The 19,726-nt window shown below is 37.4% G+C and overlaps 3 protein-coding genes and 1 long non-coding RNA gene across 7 annotated transcripts; 2 read left to right on the forward strand and 2 right to left on the reverse strand.

The window, feature by feature from the left end:
* The first annotated feature begins 287 nt into the window (after nt 1-287).
* Nucleotides 288-1,070, forward strand: LOC125600335 (HIV Tat-specific factor 1 homolog). Its single transcript, XM_048773104.1, has 3 exons — nt 288-425; nt 482-737; nt 838-1,070. Exons 1-3 carry the CDS (start codon nt 288-290, stop codon nt 1,068-1,070), a joined length of 627 nt encoding a protein of 208 aa, XP_048629061.1.
* A 2,285-nt stretch (nt 1,071-3,355) lies between these two features.
* LOC125600332 lies at nt 3,356-4,383 on the reverse strand. The gene is made up of 3 exons (XM_048773100.1): nt 3,852-4,383; nt 3,503-3,655; nt 3,356-3,388 (listed from the first exon to the last, which is right to left on the reverse strand). The coding sequence occupies exons 1-3, from the start codon at nt 4,059-4,061 to the stop codon at nt 3,356-3,358; spliced, it is 396 nt and encodes a 131-aa protein (XP_048629057.1). The 5' UTR covers nt 4,062-4,383.
* Nucleotides 4,384-4,973: 590 nt separating this feature from the next.
* On the reverse strand, nt 4,974-8,138 carry LOC125600333 (protein FAR-RED ELONGATED HYPOCOTYL 3-like). The gene is made up of 2 exons (XM_048773101.1): nt 5,808-8,138; nt 4,974-5,186 (listed from the first exon to the last, which is right to left on the reverse strand). The coding sequence occupies exons 1-2, from the start codon at nt 8,136-8,138 to the stop codon at nt 4,974-4,976; spliced, it is 2,544 nt and encodes an 847-aa protein (XP_048629058.1).
* Nucleotides 8,139-13,848: 5,710 nt separating this feature from the next.
* Nucleotides 13,849-16,124, forward strand: LOC106346818. Of its 4 annotated transcripts, XR_007333723.1 has the most exons (6): nt 13,852-14,267; nt 14,363-14,714; nt 14,802-15,329; nt 15,409-15,471; nt 15,613-15,672; nt 15,867-16,124. It is a non-coding gene; the product is annotated as an uncharacterized LOC106346818 (long non-coding RNA). The 4 variants fall into 4 exon arrangements; XR_002658931.2 differs by having other exon boundaries at nt 13,849-14,267; nt 14,802-15,531; XR_001270544.3 differs by lacking the exon at nt 15,409-15,471 and having other exon boundaries at nt 13,860-14,267; nt 14,802-14,847.
* The last annotated feature ends 3,602 nt before the right edge of the window (nt 16,125-19,726 follow it).

Genomic DNA, 19,726 nt, shown 5'->3' on the forward strand with positions numbered 1-19,726 from the left:
TCCCATCCGCGAGACCCCACCCCGAATGTATAGTCAATTCAATTGAACAAATCGTTGAACCGTTTAACCAATCCCTGGAAACCAACCAATCCCTCAAAACCAACCCATCCTTCGAAACCAAACCAAATATGTCGGTTTTATCAACCCTTTACAATTTCCCTAAATCCTCCAATTGATTAATTCATTCGACTCCCATTTCTCCCCCTCTTTTCACTCCACTTTAAACGAGAAGAAACTCTAGTTTTGAAAATCAATCGGTGAGTTCAGAGGCCAACAACGATTACGATATGGTGGTCGAAACGAGAGGAGGGGGTAAGAGGAAGGATAATCCAACGAAGGAAGAGGTTCGGAAAGTGAAGTTTGTAAAGACGACCTCCGATAATATTGAGAAGACGACGACGGAGAATGTTGAATCGACGGGAACGGCAAAGACGACGGAGATTGTTGACTCGAGGGAGAAGACGACGGATGTCTCGAGGAGGTGACGACGGATGTCTCGACGGAGACGACGGATGTCTCTACGGAGAAGACAACAGATGTCTCGACGGAGAAGACGACGGATGTCTCGACGGAGAAGACGACGGATGTCTCGACGGAGAAGACGACGGATGTCTCGACGGAGAAGACGACGGATGTCTCGGCGGAGAAGACGAGTGAGGACGCGAGGGAGAGTACGGCAGAGATAACGGAGGCGAGTGATGTGGCTTTAGAAACTGCTCCGGCGACAATGAACAAAGGTCCTGCTGGCCCATCTCCTCCAGCTCCTCCAGCAACTCCGGCGATATGGACTGAACTGAAGAAGAAGAGAATGAGGAAACCCTTCTTCTGGAGATGAAGAGAATCAGAAAGCCGGTTCTGGAGAGGAAGAGAATGATCATGACGACCGTTCCGATGATTCTAGCCAGGAGAATGAAGATGGTGAAGAAGAACAAGAAGAAGCAGATGAGAAGGAAGAACTGAAGGTTCTGGAGAAGGAAATGGTGACAGAGAAGGAAATGGACGGAGATACTGAGGTTCTGGAGAAGGAAATGGTGACAGAGAAGGAAATGGAGACGGAGAAGGAAGGATAATGAGAATGAAGGTCTGAAGAAGAAAATGACCGAGAAGAGTTACCAATGTAGACGACAATGAGAATCCACCTGAACCCGGAATCCAACTGAACCAGAGGTAACAAATGTAACAAATTTTCAATTGAGTGTGTTAATGCTAGTAATACTAGGGGAAGTATAGGAATAACATGTTAGTTTGGTAGAGGTAAACTGAAATTGTGTAAACGGATATAACTTGGATATAATTTGGATATAACTTGGATATAACTTGGATATAGCTAACTTGGATATAACTTTAGTATGACTTGGATATAACTTAGGTATAACGTGGTGAATACTTTGGTATAACATGGTGAATACTTTGGTATAACTTGTAGGGTTTGAATGAAAATGTGGCAATCGAGGCAATCAAACCAACCAGCATGTTCTTCAAGCCAACCGAGTACAAAAAAAAATAAAGCTAGGGACAAGGTGTATGATAGCTAGCGCGATTAAGACGCTAAAAAATCTGAAACCCAAGCTGTCTAACGCCGAGATGAGCTGGTTCACAGAGCATCCTCAATTCAGACACATTTTCCACATGAAGATAGAGACTAACCACAGATTTCAGGGAATGTGGATGTTGTTGTTGCGTACTGCTGGTATCGAGAAGCTGAGAGAAGTGTGGTTTATTGTGAATGGGGTTCCAATCCGTTACGGGCTGAGGGAACATGGTTTGATATCTGGGCTATTCTGCCAGAACTATCCTCTCGGCTATAAAGAGCTTGGTGGGACGAGGTTCGTTGATCGTCATTTCAAGGAAGGAGAACCGAGAAGGTTAGAGGATGTTAAGAAGAAGCTGGTGAACATGGGACCCCACAAAGACAGACTGAAGATGGCGGTTCTATTCTTCTTAGCTTCGGTTGTTTGTGCGCAAGCGAAGGTTGGACACAAGGCTAATGATGTATTGGAGGTGTTCCAGAGAGCAGTGGATGATCTTGAGTACTGCAAGTCCTTTCCATGGGGGAGATTTTCCTATGATTACATGCTGAAGGAGATCTCTCACACAATGAAGCATTTTGGAGGGGAGGTGAAAGAGAAAACATTATGGCCGCTACCAGGTTTCTGTGTTCCATTAGAGGTATGCAAAATCCCATTAAACCAGTCTGACAGCATTGTTGTTTACTAATGCAAAAATGTTGTGTGTAACAGCTTCTTGCATTCGAGGCAATTCCGAAGCTAGGAATAGCGTTCAGAGAGACTGTGGTTGGATCTGGGCGCGACTGTCCGAGGATGTGCAAGTCCTACTTTAAACGAAATGGAATGACAGGGGTGTCACTTTCTGTGATAAACAAGGAACTGGGTAACACAACTGTAAGTCTTCCTGTGAACTGTGGTGGAACTAGGGTAGGAATAAAGTGAAACTGTGGTAGAAGTATTGTAGTACTAGAAAGGGAACTAGGGTAGGAATAAAGTAAAACTGTGGTAGAAGTAAGGTAGTACTTATTTTCTTTTTAGACATTATAAATTGCTAAGTTTTAAAATTATTTATGTGTGTGACAGGATATTGACAGCATCATCCCCACCAAAACTTCACGAGAAGATAGCCTTTTGGATGAGATTATGGAAGATGAAGACGATGTTGATCAATCTGATATAGCTGTGGACAGTTGGGAGAAGTGTCTGGATGCAGGGCAGAAGGTTTTTTTTAAAGACATGTTCGACGAAGATGTAGCTGGGCGTGAAAAAAAGAACCAATTGAAGATGCAACAGGGGATGGAGTACAGGTAGGTGAGCAGTCGATTCAGCTGGGAGATGTTATGAATATGCTGAAAAAAACAATGAAACTGATGAGGAAAATTGACAAGAAAGTTGACCAGCTGGATGGGAGATTGGCCCCGCTTGAGGAGTTTGTCAAGGAAGCACAAGGCAAAGTAGTAGAGGTTGAAGAAGCAGAATCACAAGGGAAAGGCAAAAGAAAGAAAACCCAGAAGTCTGTGGGGGAAAGGCAAAAAACAGAAAACCAAGTGAAGTCGAGTGGAGTTGAGTGAAACAAAGTCTGTGGATGTTTTATGTTAAATCGTTTTTTTTTTTTGTTAAAGACTAACGAAGTCTGAATGTTTATCTTGATTGTGATGTGGATTTACAACTTTAACTATGTTATGACTAAGTTGTTATGTTATATTAGTGTTGTAATATTGTTATTAGATTTGTCTCGTTTTAGGTGAATGATAATTATATGACATAATACCAATTGAAATGAAATCCACTAAGCCAACACTCAAGACAAACAAAGTTCTTAACATAACCACATAATAAGTCTAACATTAGATAAGATTCAAAGACTTAACAGAACAAACCTAGTAGTACTTATACAAGTCTTAACAGAAAAAAAAAAGACTTGTAACCGAAACTGGAAATAGATAGGGAATACAAAGCAAAGTTCTTATTTTTAGCACATCCATAGTAAGAACTTGAGATTTGAGAATCTCATGGACGAGAGGTAGAGGTATAATCCTCTTAAGCTTAGCAATCTCTTCAGCCATGTCATTCACCTCCATCCTTAGGCGCCTCACTTCATCCTCAACACCAAAAGCCCATGGCTGACGAAAGTGCATCCCATCGTCCTACACAGTTTCACGCATAGTATAACTCAGTTTTACCCAGAGTATAACTAGGTTTCACTTAGTAGGATTAAAACAGTTTTACCCAGAGTATAACTAGGTTTCACTCAGTATAACTAAGTCTCACTAAGTTTAATTAAATTAGTTTATACCCAGAGTATAACTAAGTTTAACTTAGTTCTACAAAGAAGAAAATTACCTCATAATTCTTGCAGGTGAAGTACCTACTCCCAGGCAAGGTATCGAAATCGTGGCGATACTTAGGATTTGGAGAAACATCTGTCTTGATTTCACCGCCACATGGACAACGGGTAGGAATTCCATACTGGGCATCGCAAATGTAGCCTAACATGTCGTAGTGTTTCTTGTGTTTCTTCATGTCCTTCATCTCTTGGTACGGGTGAGTCATCGTCAGTAGAGGGAATTTTGAAATAGATAAGATGAGGGAGGGAAGAGTGTGAGGAGTGTGAGGAGGAGGAGGAGTGGAGTAGATAAGATGAGGAAGGGAGGTCGGTAGATATCAACGAGATGAGAAGAGAGTAAGTCTTATCTATTTCAGGTGAGAGAGGAGAGGATTTGTCTCAGAGGAGAGAGAGAGAGAGAAATAATTGACTAAAGTGAGACAGAGCACAGTAGACGAGACGAGACGGAGAGCAGAGAGGGAGTCTACTTTTTGACCGAAATAATTGAGATTTTTGGAATATTATCGATTAGGCGCGAAATTTTTTTTAGTTTCCCCCCCCCCCCCAAAATATTTGCTCATAGTTATACTGAAGTTTCAGGTGTTACCAAATTTCTTCATAGTTCTATTTTTCATGATTTCAACATTTTTTAGTTTTACGTATAATTTAAATTGGTTAAGAAGGTTTTACTTGTTATTTTCCCTTATTACCATTCAAGTTTAACTGATAAATGCAAGAATATTTTCGAAAGCAGGAGAATTGTAGAATAGTCCTTTTAAGCTGTTCTTGTTAAGAAAATGAACTTGGAAAGACTATACAATGCATAATAGAAAATGTGATGACGATGAATTAGTTTAGTTTTTTTCACTAATATAATTTCAGGAGGAGTTTCTGTTGATGAATTAGGGGAGTAGTGAAGTGAATGTGTTTGTGCATTAACAATTTTGTGTTGGATTAGAGGGGATGATGTCAAGTAAATATCTGTTATTTACGATCATAGTAACACCTTGTTTTACTAGTTTTCCGTGGTTTTCCATAGTTGCAACATAAGTTCGACAGTGCACAAACTTAGAAAATACATAGGTTCCAATACAGGGAAACATAAGTAAGTAAACTTAGAATAAAACTTTCTCACACCATTAAACATAGAGATTTTGAAAGTCTCTAACGATTTCCTCTTCTTGTTGGATCCTCTCCAAATTAATTGTGAGTTCTGCAATGGTTTGGTTTAATTGCTCGATCACCCTACTCTTCTCTTGGATCTCATCTCGGGCTTCAATCAAAGCCATTTTTTGCCATTCTGTACCATCCTCTACATCAAACCATTTGAAGTAGTTGCATCCATTTTTCTCCTGCCAAAAATTCCATTGTAAATAATTTCTTTATTTTTCAATCTTGGATCACAATTTCTATCATCAGCTGGGATACCTTATAACGCGGACAGCCATAAAATCGTCGCCCCGGGTTCTTGTCTGTCCAAGCTTGTCTTATTTCGGCATCTAAGCAACATAAACATAATTTTCTTGCAGAATTTTCCCTTCTCCTCGACGAACCCGAACCGTCTCCTTGCATCTTCGATATTTTGTCCTCAGAAAGTAAGCAGAAGAGTCTCGAGAGAGAAAAGTGAGAGAAGAGAGAGAGAGAGAGAAGATGGAGAATTTATATCATTTATTGGATATATAAAAAACCAAATTCGGGTATATTCAGGAACAATTATACTTAGTTATACCAAGGTTCTCAGTAGTTGTCCAAACCCGATTAAAATTAACAACAACAACATTCCAAGTTCAACATAGCAAAAGCAACATAGCAAAAGCAACATAGCAAAAGCAACATTCCAAGATTTAGTTTGTTTCACTTGGAGGATTAGAACGCATTCCAAACAACAGCCAATTAAAACCAAAATTTGTCCTCGCTCGCCTTATGTTTTGTGTCCTTTTACGCCGTTCTCCAACTGATGGATTCCTATTAACCTTTTTCCTTCCCTTCCTTGTCAGCTTTTTCGGAGGTATGATCTGGAGCTCTTTCATGTGATCTGGTACAATCCATTCAGACTTGTCCGGCACAGAATAAATGGTCCTGTAATAAGCCATTGCCCAAAGTTCTGTCCAGTAATACTTTGAGCACAACTGATGATACTCTATGTTGACCTCACGTCGACGACCATTAGCAGCAGGAACCTCAAGGAAATATAAGTAAGCAGCAAGTCCGTGAAGACAAGGATACTTTTCATAATCAAATACCTTGCAGCTACACGACTTCGCTATCAAATTCACCAAATAAACCTTCCCATTGTCAGTGTCGGTAACCTCGTACTCAAGATCATAACTATTGAGCTCACGCACTGGCGTTTTCTCAGCTTTGCCCCATAAGTTGTGCAAATGGATCTCAACCAGAGGAACCAGTTTGGTATCAAGTGATCCAGACACGGCGTCCTTCCGATGTTCATTAAACCAGTCAGATATTTTTTTGATGATTGTATCCAACAATGGTATCAAGGCATACCTCCTTGCGTCCCTAAACGCGCTATTCATCGACTCCACACTGTTGCTAGTGTCCAAGTTGTATCTACAACCTGGAAAGTAGACCCTAGCCCATGTTTCTCTGTTAGTGTTCTCCTCCAAATACTTGCAGGCTGAAGGATATCTCACCTTAAAAGATGCATAAGCAGCCTCGAACTCAGGCACTGTGTAATACCTAGCCAACTCCATAAATCTCCATGGCACTACGGCTTTGATGGTGTTACAAGCATGGTTTCTCACATTCTGAGCTAGATGCCATATACAATGGCCATGGTGAGATTGTGGATACACATTAGCTACAGCAGTGATGAGGCTCTGATTTCTATCGCTCATAAAAACTATTTCAGAAGAGTCCGGTATAACAGTTTTGAGCATCTCGAAAAACCAAGTCCAACTAGCATTATTCTCACCGTCAAGTACCGCAAACGCGAGGGGATAATGGTGACGATTAGGATCTTGAGCTTTAGCAAATACTAGTACCCCACCATATCCGTTCTTCAAAAATGTAGCATCCACAAGAATCACTTTCCTCATGGCCTTAAACCCTTCAATGCAAGCTCCTAAAGCTATGAAAAGGTACTTGAACTTACCTGCCTCATCCAACTTCACCTCTGTTGTTGTTCCGGAATTAACCTGCTCTAACATGTACAAGTAGCTAGGCAACATCTTGTAGCTGTCTTCTGAATTACCACGCAACTCACGCATAGCTAGATTTTTCCCTCTCAAGGCTGTGGAGTAAGATACCGATACACCCAGCCTTAACTTAATTAAGTCTATGATATCTCTCGGAACAGGAGTCATCAGTTTTCCAGGATATTCCTCATTCAAAAAAGTTGCAACTAATTCTGCAGATCCTTTCCTCTTGCTGTTGCAGCTATTACTTTGATTAGTCCGAGAGCATGTATGCACACCCCAGTACCTCCTAATAGAAAAAATTTCCGTCTCTCGAATCCTCGCAGCTCGCAATCCCCATTTACAGTTTGCTTCACAACATTTTAACACCAACCGTTTTCGATCAGATTTTTTAATAACATAACGAAAGCTGCAACCAAATGCAGCTCTATCCACCACCTCTTGAAGTGATCTCTTGTTTGGAAATTCCTGCAGAAGGTACAGACCCATAGCATCTCCCCATTCCTCTATAACTTGACTACATTTTACTAAAGGTAGCTGCTCAACATACATATTACCACTGCCATCCATATTAGCTGTGGTGTCCTTCTCAGGAGCGGTTTCTGTCTCAGCTGCAGTTTCAGTCTCAGCTGCAGTTTCCGTCTCAGCTGCAGTTTCCGTCTCAGCTGCGGTTTCTGTCTCAGCTGCAGTTTCCGTCTCAGCTGCGGTTTCTGTCTCACCGTCTGTTTCCATAAAATCATCATGTCTTCTTTCGTCATCATTCTCTACCTCTATCTGCTTCTTCTGTTGATCTGCCTCCCCGTTTTCTACGTACAGAATCAGGGCTTTAGGTCCGACTTCATCATCATTTCCCTGCAATGCTTGGTAATTCATACCAACAGAACTTTTGCACACTCTTGACACCACCTCTAACTGATCTGATACACTCGTCTCCTCCACTAACAAAAGACTTCTACGGTTGTCTTTATCAATTGTTATTAGGTAAACAAACAAATCTTCATCATCACAAATAGTTAGCTCTGCCTCACATCCAACCACCATCGGCATGTACCTCAGCACCAGTTTTACATTCCTTTCATTCAACGACAACTTCTTATACAACCTTTCTTCAAGCATTGCCAAAGTTATATCATCCACTGTTGTCTTCATGGTTACACTATAGACTCGATCTTTGAATTTGAAATGTATGCTCACGTGTTTCGACATTGTATCCTGCAAAAACAACAAATTCAAGTCACGGTTATACTAGTGTTATCTAGTTATCTATAGTTATACGTATTATACTTCAATTATCAGTTCTACTAGTTTTACCAAGTTATGCTTCAACTACATATCAAATTGAGGTTTCAGGTACTATAAGCTCAAGAACCTCAACTCAACTCAACTCAACTCAACTCAATTCCATAGAGGCAACTCAAATCAATCAACCAACCATATGCTTTAATTAATTCACATTTCCAATTACACACCCTAAAAACAATTTTTATCCAATGCAGCTTGGGGAGGAGAACAACTAACCTGCATTCGCCGGAGAATCCAACGATCGAGCTTTCTGGGGAGCTGAGAGATTTCTCGGGAGCTGCGAATTGAATTCGACGAGCTGGAATCGATCGAGCTTGGGGCGGACTCACGATGGGGATTTCTCGCTTTAATTTCATATTTTTTGTTTTATTTTATTTTTTATCTATTTAATTGACATTGAATCAGAATCATATAACCAAACCGCCCAATCTATAAACCCGCCATAACCAAAACCGAAATTTGTGCCGAACCAGAACCAGAACCCCTCCTCTCAACCCGACATCTCCGATTCCCTCAATTTTCGATTTTTCCATTTTTTTTTATTTCACCCACGGAAGGGTATAAACGACATTTCGCGACTCATTAATGAATGAGGGGCATAGGTGGTTGATAGAGCCCATAGGAGATTTTCGAACTCACGTTTAGGGGCTCCAGAGGAGATGCCTCCTTCCTCATTGTTAATGTAAACAAAACGCTACTTCACCAGAGACCTATCAAGATCCCAACTCAAATTTGAATAATTTGGACAATCTGAGATCAAACATTAAGAACTTTTAATTTCTATAACCACACTAAATGAGCAGAAATGAAGAAGAAGATCTTTCGTTTAAAAAGAAGATTTTCAAAACTCATATCAGATTAAAGGGATACGTTACCTTATGGAAGGCTCAAATTTCGCCGAAGATCTGATAATTCTTTCGTTTCTGCTTTGTTAATTAAATGTGAATTGTAAAAAAGTTGTGATACACAGCAGCACAGACAGAGACCCCACACACACTAAAGAGTTTGTGATAGGTCCCTTGCCAAGAGATATCTATTGTTGATCTAGAAACATGGATTTGATACCAATTAAGGTCCCTCTTCAAATCAAAGAGAATTTGCCAAAGGACAAACTAAGAACACACACTTTTCTTTGGGTAGTTAGACTACCTCTTTTTAGGTTTTTCATTCATATAAATAGCAAAGCGTACATGAAGCAAAGAAATGGAAAGTGGAGCACCAACTCCTAACAAACATGAAATGGGAAACGTGACATGAAGATTGGTTCCTATAGTTAAGGAAGACCACTTCTTTTATTAATAAAACTAGAAAATAAATGAGTCGTGAGACTCCTTCATGCGAGATTCTTGCCCTTTGGTTGACGTCGTCTAGCTGATCTCGTACTTGCCACCTCAGCACGTGCTTGACTTCTAGTATCCTATCAATACCCCGGTGGTCTAAAAGAACCTTGTCCTCAAGGTTCATGTGCATTGAGGAAAACTTCACTTGAATTGATTCTCTTCCTCCCCGGTTGATTCTTCTAGTTGTGATGTTTTTCAACGCACTACGGCTTCCAAGACCAAGCTGTCTCCATGGTTCGTTATTAACAATAATTTTTTTGAATAAAAAGAGTTTTTGTTTTTGAGTGAAAAAGAAATATAAAATCCTTTTTTTTTTTTGAAATTGAAAACAATGGAAGAATTATAGATATTAATCCATACAAAAGAAAGGATGTTGAACTTGATCAACAAACCCGAGTAGAAAATGGTGAAAAAAAAAGCAATGAAAAGAACAATAGCTGCATAGATCTCGATAAACGTTGATTCCGTAGAATGGCCATTCGTCAAGGTTTCTTGATAATCATTGATTTATAGAGAATACTGATAACAAGTAAGATGGAAAAATATTAAGTTTTTGATACCACAAAGTGGTCCGGATCAAAAACAAAACATGCTCTGATACCAATTGATAGGTCCCTTGACAAGAGATATCTATTGTTGATCTAGAAACATGGATTTGATACCAATTAAGGTCCCTCTTCAAATCAAAGAGAATTTGCCAAAGGACAAACTAAGAACACACACTTTTCTTTGGGTAGTTAGACTACCTCTTTTTAGGTTTTTCATTCATATAAATAGCAAAGCGTACATGAAGCAAAGAAATGGAAAGTGGAGCACCAACTCCTAACAAACATGAAATGGGAAACGTGACATGAAGATTGGTTCCTATAGTTAAGGAAGACCACTTCTTTTATTAATAAAACTAGAAAATAAATGAGTCGTGAGACTCCTTCATGCGAGATTCTTGCCCTTTGGTTGACGTCGTCTAGCTGATCTCGTACTTGCCACCTCAGCACGTGCTTGACTTCTAGTATCCTATCAATACCCCGGTGGTCTAAAAGAACCTTGTCCTCAAGGTTCATGTGCATTGAGGAAAACTTCACTTGAATTGATTCTCTTCCTCCCCGGTTGATTCTTCTAGTTGTGATGTTTTTCAACGCACTACGGCTTCCAAGACCACGCTGTCTCCATGGTTCGTTATTAACAATAATTTTTTTGAATAAAAAGAGTTTTTGTTTTTGAGTGAAAAAGAAATATAAAATCCTTTTTTTTTTTGAAATTGAAAACAATGGAAGAATTATAGATATTAATCCATACAAAAGAAAGGATGTTGAACTTGATCAACAAACCCGAGTAGAAAATGGTGAAAAAAAAAGCAATGAAAAGAACAATAGCTGGATAGATCTCGATAAACGTTGATTCCGTATAATGGCCATTCGTCAAGGTTTCTTGATAATCATTGATTTATAGAGAATACTGATAACAAGTAAGATGGAAAAATATTAAGTTTTTGATACCACAAAGTGGTCCGGATCAAAAACAAAACATGCTCTGATACCAATTGATAAATCCCTTGCCAAAAGATATCTATTGTTGATCTAGAAACATGGATTTGATACCAATTAAGGTTCCTCTTCAAATCAAAGAGAATTTGCCAAAGGACAAACTAAGAACACACACTTTTCTTTGGGTAGTTAGACTACCTCTTTTTAGGTTTTTCATTCATATAAATACCAAAGCGTACATGAAGCAAAGAAATGGAAAGTGGAGCACCAACTCCTAACAAACATGAAATGGGAAACGTGACATGAAGATTGGTTCCTATAGTTAAGGAAGACCACTTCTTTTATTAATAAAACTAGAAAATAAATGAGTCGTGAGACTCCTTCATGCGAGATTCTTGCCCTTTGGTTGACGTCGTCTAGCTGATCTCGTACTTGCCACCTCAGCACGTGCTTGACTTCTAGTATCCTATCAATACCCCGGTGGTCTAAAAGAACCTTGTCCTCAAGGTTCATGTGCATTGAGGAAAACTTCACTTGAATTGATTCTCTTCCTCCCCGGTTGATTCTTCTAGTTGTGATGTTTTTCAACGCACTACGGCTTCCAAGACCAAGCTGTCTCCATGGTTCGTTATTAACAATAATTTTTTTGAATAAAAAGAGTTTTTGTTTTTGAGTGAAAAAGAAATATAAAATCCTTTTTTTTTTTTGAAATTGAAAACAATGGAAGAATTATAGATATTAATCCATACAAAAGAAAGGATGTTGAACTTGATCAACAAACCCGAGTAGAAAATTGTGAAAAAAAGCAATGAAAAGAACAATAGCTGGATAGATCTCGATAAACGTTGATTCCGTAGAATGGCCATTCGTCAAGGTTTCTTGATAATAATTGATTTATAGAGAATACTGATAACAAGTAAGATGGAAAAATATTAAGTTTTTGATACCACAAAGTGGTCCGGATCAAAAACAAAACATGCTCTGATACCAATTGATAGGTCCCTTGACAAGAGATATCTATTGTTGATCTAGAAACATGGATTTGATACCAATTAAGGTCCCTCTTCAAATCAAAGAGAATTTGCCAAAGGACAAACTAAGAACACACACTTTTCTTTGGGTAGTTAGACTACCTCTTTTTAGGTTTTTCATTCATATAAATAGCAAAGCGTACATGAAGCAAAGAAATGGAAAGTGGAGCACCAACTCCTAACAAACATGAAATGGGAAACGTGACATGAAGATTGGTTCCTATAGTTAAGGAAGACCACTTCTTTTATTAATAAAACTAGAAAATAAATGAGTCGTGAGACTCCTTCATGCGAGATTATTGCCCTTTGGTTGACGTCGTCTAGCTGATCTCGTACTTGCCACCTCAGCACGTGCTTGACTTCTAGTATCCTATCAGTTTGCCTCTAATGTTTATGCTAATTTAAGAGACTGCGAGTTGTTTTTCTTCTACTAAACCGGCACACGTTCTGTTTCTCAGAAAGTAATTGTTCAGTATCGTACTTTTACAAAATTAATACTATCAAAAACAAACAACTTTACCAAACACAGATTTAAAGTCAAACGCAGCCATGCTACAATAAACTAGAGGAAACGACGACAACAAAAATAGTATCAGATAATAAAATTAGAAGTACTAAAGTGATAACAACAAAAAGTAACAATGTTATTTGAAAAACAGATACTTGCAAGGACTTAAACATAAGGAACTTCAAATATGAGATTTTGTACATTATAAATTCAAATATGAAGTTTCACTGTACAAAACATCAAAATTTAAAATTTTGAACTTGCTTTTAGAGCAAGTAAAACTCCATATTTGAAGTTTTGAAATTGATTTTGGAGATGTTCTTAACATGAAACAATTGGTTTTGATTTGTACTCAATTATATGTTCGCTTCAGTTTAAAATGTATTTTCTTAACAAATTGTACAATCAATGAAGTTATTGCTTTAGTCGGATAATAATGTTTAGCAACATAACCGATAACGTGGATATTCATTATATCAACATAAAATAATGAAAAAACAAATAACATATATATAGTAAAGAGTCTATAAATTAATACTCGGCAAATGAATAGGCACAATAATTAATAAATTTTATTGGTCTTGAATTGGACATATGTAAAATATAACATAATTCGATAAAATAATAATAACATAACTATTATATATAACTTTTATATAAACATAAATAAAACATCTTTTAAAAAATGAATTCATCTTTCATCTTTTTTTTCAATTTCAATATTCTGATGTTTCTATTGAATTACAGATAACAGACTTTTATACTATCATCAAATTCAACACACATGATATATCAATTAATTTAATAAAGTAGATAAAATTTAACTAATATATAGTATCATAAAGTTATTTTTTTTTAACAATATAATCAGCTATTGTAACACAAACAACATATATCTTATCACATATAATTCCTTCTCACCTAAAACTTTCTAAAAGACAAAAAAAACATTATCATACACATCTCTTGGAAATGCAAACTTATAACACAAACTACAAAATCATGCAAAAATAATAATCTAGATCACAAGTAAAGTATATATATATCTATCTATATATATATAAAATTGTCTGCCTCTCTCCTAAGCCATCCAACTGGAAACTCGTTCTCTGAGGGGCTGACACTTGTCCGCTTTTTATAAAACGCGTCGTATCACTTAAATTTTAATAGATCCGTGTTGGGCTTAGATTTCGTTATTGGGCTTCAGTTTAATTGAGAGAAAGAGGTCGGGCACATGAATTAGGGTCCGACGGTCGTCTTCTCCAAACTCAGATGACGTTCCTGATACCTTCAGCAGAGAAACGGATCTACCTTTAATCCCATTGATTGGTGCCTCCACGATGTGTTTTCAATGCGATCCTTACGCCTCAGAGGTGGTGCGATTATTGCGTATAAATAGGGGTCACCCCTCTCATCCTCGACGCACCCACGCTTTCCTACATAGATTCTTCTTTGTTTTTGTCATGTATGCTCCGAAAGTTTTCTTCTCAGACCTCAAGTCCGGCAAGTGCTCCTCCGTCGTTGAGGCTCGGCTTCTGCGGTCCTGGGAGGCAAAAAATGTCAAACGCGATGGGGAATTGATGTGGGTCGACATGCTCTTGATTGACGTCAACGTAAGTTCTTTTCTTATCAGTATATTATTCCGATTAGCCTCTTCGTGTTTGCGTTTTTTTCCTAACTTTTAAATTTTTTTTTCTTCGTGTATCAGGCGACAATGATGCAGGTCACCATCAATGCTAACCGCCTTTCACGATTCCGTTCCAAACTCGCCGCCGGGACGATGTACACCGTCTCTGGCTTCGATGCGGCGGCGATGAGGGACTTTCTAGTTTCTTCGTTCGATCTGAAACGGTTCTATCTATGGCTGCATGGTAAATCGAATTGATCGGATTTTATCATTTTGTGAGTTTCGTCAACGGAAGAGAAAGATGGTAGTACAGCTCCTATTATCGAGACTAGGATGCAAGAACCGACCCTTTTTCGGGTAATGGCGGCGGATAGCAGATCTCCGAGAGACGGGAAGCACATCGAGGTCTTGGGTTACTTCAATCCTTTGCCAGGTGATTTAATGAAGAGGATTTGTATTCTTTGGTTCGATTTTTGATTGCTCTCTTCATTTGTTTTTACACTGTTTCGTTTGTGTGCAGGCCAGGATGGTGGTAAGAGAATGGGTCTCAAGTTTTATAGAATCAAGTACGTTTCCTTATCATCTTTTCACATTTGAGTTTGTGAATGGAGTTGGATGATTTAGACCATTGTTATAAGGGAAGGCTCTCTTAGTTTATTAATATGTGAATGGAGCTGGAAACGTTATTAGAATGATTCTTCAGTTCATTGTAGCTTTGTGAAAGTAGTTTCCTTTGTTCAAAGGAGCAATGCGTTTTTTTAATCATGTTTCTTGAGATTGTCTTCTACTTACTTAAATCACTCTTCTGGGTTTCTGCATTTGAAATGTTTTGGTCTAAGATATCAGTCAGGGTTTGCAGTCACATTTACACAATGATTAGCTATATTTCCTTGGATATTTTCTCTTTCATATGTGTTGTTATGACTACTTTCTCTGTTTTCTTTGATTGAATTTTGCAATGTTTTTTTTTCAAAACAAAAAAAATTTGCTTTATTTTCTGGTGGTTTCGTGGCAGCTCCATAACTTGAGTTTTAGGGGTTTTCAAAGTGTAAGCTCCATAACAATTGATTTTCCATAACAATGTAAGTTATCAATGGGTAATCTTCTGGTTTGTATTTGTCACGTAGAAACTTCGAATCCATATTTGGCTATTTGAGCGGAAAGATCTGAAGACTGAAGAAATAATTAATGTAAATCTGTACTACACATTTTTAGCTATGAATCTGTTCCGAACAGAGCTCCATGAGCATGTACTTTGTAATTCCTAGCTTAGTTTTCTTTCTAAATCAAGTTTAAATACACTGTTTAATCGATCTCTTTGTTTTCTCAAGTGTTCAGGAATTCATGGTGTTCTTTGTGCGGCTGAATTCATGGAGTACAAACACTACCGAGTAAGTTCATCAACACACTACTGAGGAATTCATGGTGTTCTTTGTTCAGAAAGTTGCTTCACATTTTATTTTTCTTGCATATTCAATTCGTGTCCATTGGCCACTAGACTAACTTAAGGTTATGTTCTTGATTCATCTGTCCCCTTCACATTATGTATCTGAGGTTGATCAAGATTACATGTTTATGGTGACAGGGCCTAGGTCTTGATGCCTGCATAATCTACATAGATGGTGCTTATGATACTTTTCAGTTGGCCACACTAAGCTAAATGTCAACACTACTGAGGAATTCATGGTGTTCTTTGTTCAGAAAGTTGCTACATATTTTATTAATCTTTATGTTTTTCATTTTCCCTGTTTTTGTCGATAGAATTTGAGCGTAATATGTATTTGACTACATAGATCTTCAAAACTATATTTTTGAAATGAGAAGAGAGTTTATTTTTAACAAATTATTTGCTTCTTTTTGAGAAATTTAACATTTGATAGTGATTATTAAATGCACCAGTTTTTAAAAGAACATGGACAAAAACTAAGCAAACACATTCATACGACAGTGGTTGTATATCACACACAATGGAATTTTCATGGTTTATCAATCCTGACACTTCCGGTGATTCACGTTCATGTTAGTAAGAATCACTATTAACAACAGATCATTGCTCTATTCTCACGCACTAAGTCACAAATACGATTTACAAACAGTACTAAACACGCAAATAATTCAATATCCAGATTTCCAAATTCATATGGTGTCCAACTAACTAGAAAAACTAAAGCGGTTGATAGCAACAACAAATTCCATCAACCACGGGTTCAGCATCATCCTAAAGACCTCCGTGAAACAAGTATGTCACAAAATGAAGACTCTTAACTTCTACAAAGCAAATTCCACTAATTCACACAAGAAGACAAGAACGAAGTGATGAAAATATTATTACTTCTTCATGACTTTATTCCTCCTACCAGGTTTCTGTTTAGGAAGAGAAACATGAAAGGCTACGTATATTAATATCAAAAACAATTATACGTAACCAAAAAAAAACATGTCCATCGCTTCCATTAATATTCTACAGAAACAAAAAAAGTAATGTCATCTCGAACAAACACAGACAACTCACAACACCATCACAATCAAAACATTATCACCTACTTATCATATTCCAAATTGAATCAAAAGATAACTCAATAAACGAATGCAGAAAAAATATAAAAAATAACACAAATACTGTTTACTAAACATATACTCAAACTGTTGAAATTATTTTAAAAATCACATCCCGTCCGTAGGGCGGGCCGACCCTAGTATAACAATAAAATTGGATTGTTTCCCTTCTAACAAGCCACCTCAGAATTGCATATCTCAAATTGTGACACGTGTACTCATCCATAATCTAAAGTTGTGTTTCGATTTCGTTTTGTTTTCTGGGCTTTAGTTTTTAAATTGGCCTGTAACTAATATATGCATTGGTTAATGCTTTGCCAGTTTCTGATTGTTTCACGTTAGTATTGATTTTAGGTCCACAAAAATCCAAATCTAATCTAAAAAAATATGTGACTCTTGGAGGCTATGGACACTGCCAAACCAACGTTCTGTAATTATGCCATTGAATCGAGGAAACCCAAAGTCCTCTTAACCGCATCTTCAGTTCTTCACTGAGAGCCCTCTCCAAATCCCTCCATTCCAATGACCTCGGGGCTGTTTGTTTCACCATTTGTCATCTCCATCTAAATGATTCATTTGTATGATATTCAGATTTGTGACAAAAAAAATGATCTATTCAGATGATCCATTAAGATTTTTGTGATTGTTTGTTTGTCCATCCACATACTCATCTAGATGAATCATCTAAATGAATTAGGAAGAGAAACATGAAAGGCTACGTATATTAATATCAAAAACAATTATACGTAACCAAAAAAAAAACATGTCCATCGCTTCCATTAATATTCTACAGAAACAAAAAAAGTAATGTCATCTCGAACAAACACGGACAACTCACAACACCATCACAATCAAAACATTATCACCTACTTATCATATTCCAAATTGAATCAAAAGATAACTCAATAAACGAATGCAGAAAAAATATAAAAAATAACACAAATACTGTTTACTAAACATATACTCAAACTGTTGAAATTATTTTAAAAATCACATCCTGTCCGTAGGGCGGGCCGACCCTAGTATAACAATAAAATTGGATTGTTTCCCTTCTAACAAGCCACCTCAGAATTGCATATCTCAAATTGTGACACGTGTACTCATCCATAATCTAAAGTTGTGTTTCGATTTCGTTTTGTTTTCTGGGCTTTAGTTTTTAAATTGGCCTGTAACTAATATATGCATTGGTTAATGCTTTGCCAGTTTCTGATTGTTTCACGTTAGTATTGATTTTAGGTCCACAAAAATCCAAATCTAATCTAAAAAAATATGTGACTCTTGGAGGCTATGGACACTCTGCCAAACCAACGTTCTGTAATTATGCCATTGAATCGAGGAAACCCAAAGTCCTCTTAACCGCATCTTCAGTTCTTCACTGAGAGCCCTCTCCAAATCCCTCCATTCCAATGACCTCGGGGCTGTTTGTTTCACCATTTGTCATCTCCATCTAAATGATTCATTTGTATGATATTCAGATTTGTGACAAAAAAAAATGATCTATTCAGATGATCCATTAAGATTTTTGTGATTGTTTGTTTGTCCATCCACATACTCATCTAGATGAATCATCTAAATGAATTTTATGTTTGTTTCTTTATTTTCATTTTCATTCAAATGAGTTTAGTAAACAAATTACCAAAATATCCTTGTGTTGGTTTAATCATATGTTTGATATTAATTTTAACTATATTACATTTAATTATTTAGTTTAATATATTTACATTGGAATTATTTCAAAATTAACGAATTTTCTTCTTGAGGTTTGGGCGGGAAAAAAAAAGATTTTTCGGTTTAAGAGAGAAAACACATTTTTGGTTTTGGCGGGAAAACAAGATTTTTCGGTTTTGGCGGAAAAACGAGATTTTTTGGTTTTCGCGGAAAAATATAAATTTTCGGTTTTGGCGAGAAAACACGTTTTTGCGGTTAAGGCGAGAAAACACGTTTTTGCGGTTTTGGCGGAAAAACACATTTTTTGCGGTTTTGGACAGAAACACGTTTTTGTGATTTTCATGGGAAAACAAAAATTTTCGGTTTTGACGAGAAAACAAGATCTTCATTATTGGCGGGAAAACGCGTTTTTGCGGTTTTGGCGGGAAAACGCGTTTTTGCGGTTTTGGCGGGAAAACCTGTTTTTTTCGGTTTAGGCGAGAAAACATGTTTTTGCGGTTTTGGCGGAAAAACGCGTTTTTATGGTTTTGGCGGGAAAACACGTTTTTGCGGGAAAACGCGTTTTTGCGATTTTGACGGGAAAACGCGTTTTTGCGGTTTTGGCGGGAAAATACGTTTTTGGCGGGAAATCGTGTTTTGGTGGGGAAACACATTTTTGGCGGGAAAACATATTTTTGCGGTTTTCGCGAGAAAATGAGATTTTTCGGGTTTGGCGGGAAATGAGATTTTTCGGTTTTGGCGGAAAAACGAGATTTTCGGTTTTAGCGGGAAAACACGTTTTTTTTGGCGGAAAAATATGTTTTTGCAATTTTGGCGGGAAAACATGTTTTTGTGTTTTGGCGGAAAATGTGTTTTGGGGTGTTGGCGTGAAAACATGTTTTTTGTGATTTTTGGTATGAAAACACGTTTTTTGGTTTTTGCGGAAAAACACGTTTTTGTAAATTTGACGGGAAAACACGTTTTTGCAATTTTGCGGAAAAATGCATTTTTGGGGTTTTGGTGTGAAAAAAAATACTTTTTAGGTTTTCGCGGACAAACGTATTTTTGTATGTGACAAAAATGATATTATGTTTAGGTTTGTAATTTGTGAATTACATTAGAGATATAATAGACATTATACTATTTTGAATGAACAATCCCCATTCAAATGATCCAAATTGGTTTAGCTGAATGGACTTTAAAATTAAGCTTAAATTTTCAAAAGTCATCCGGATGTTCCAT

Source organism: Brassica napus, unplaced genomic scaffold (assembly GCF_020379485.1).
Source record: "Brassica napus cultivar Da-Ae unplaced genomic scaffold, Da-Ae ScsIHWf_21;HRSCAF=43, whole genome shotgun sequence".
NCBI lineage: Eukaryota > Viridiplantae > Streptophyta > Magnoliopsida > Brassicales > Brassicaceae > Brassica > Brassica napus.

Coding starts and splice junctions, on each gene's coding strand:
- LOC125600333 (XM_048773101.1), bottom strand. CDS start 8,138: ATGAAGACAACAGTGGATGATATAACTTTGGCAATGCTTGAAGAAAGG. Junction 5,187..5,807: donor CAAGGAAGGGAAGGAAAAAG/GTTAATAGGAAT, acceptor AATTTTTGGCAG/GAGAAAAATGGATGCAACTA.
- LOC125600335 (XM_048773104.1), top strand. CDS start 288: ATGGTGGTCGAAACGAGAGGAGGGGGTAAGAGGAAGGATAATCCAACG. Junction 426..481: donor ATGTTGAATCGACGGGAACG/GCAAAGACGACG, acceptor TGTCTCGAGGAG/GTGACGACGGATGTCTCGAC. Junction 738..837: donor TCCGGCGACAATGAACAAAG/GTCCTGCTGGCC, acceptor CTGGAGATGAAG/AGAATCAGAAAGCCGGTTCT.
- LOC125600332 (XM_048773100.1), bottom strand. CDS start 4,061: ATGACTCACCCGTACCAAGAGATGAAGGACATGAAGAAACACAAGAAA. Junction 3,656..3,851: donor TCACCTGCAAGAATTATGAG/GTAATTTTCTTC, acceptor GAAACTGTGTAG/GACGATGGGATGCACTTTCG. Junction 3,389..3,502: donor ATGAGATTCTCAAATCTCAA/GTTCTTACTATG, acceptor AAGTACTACTAG/GTTTGTTCTGTTAAGTCTTT.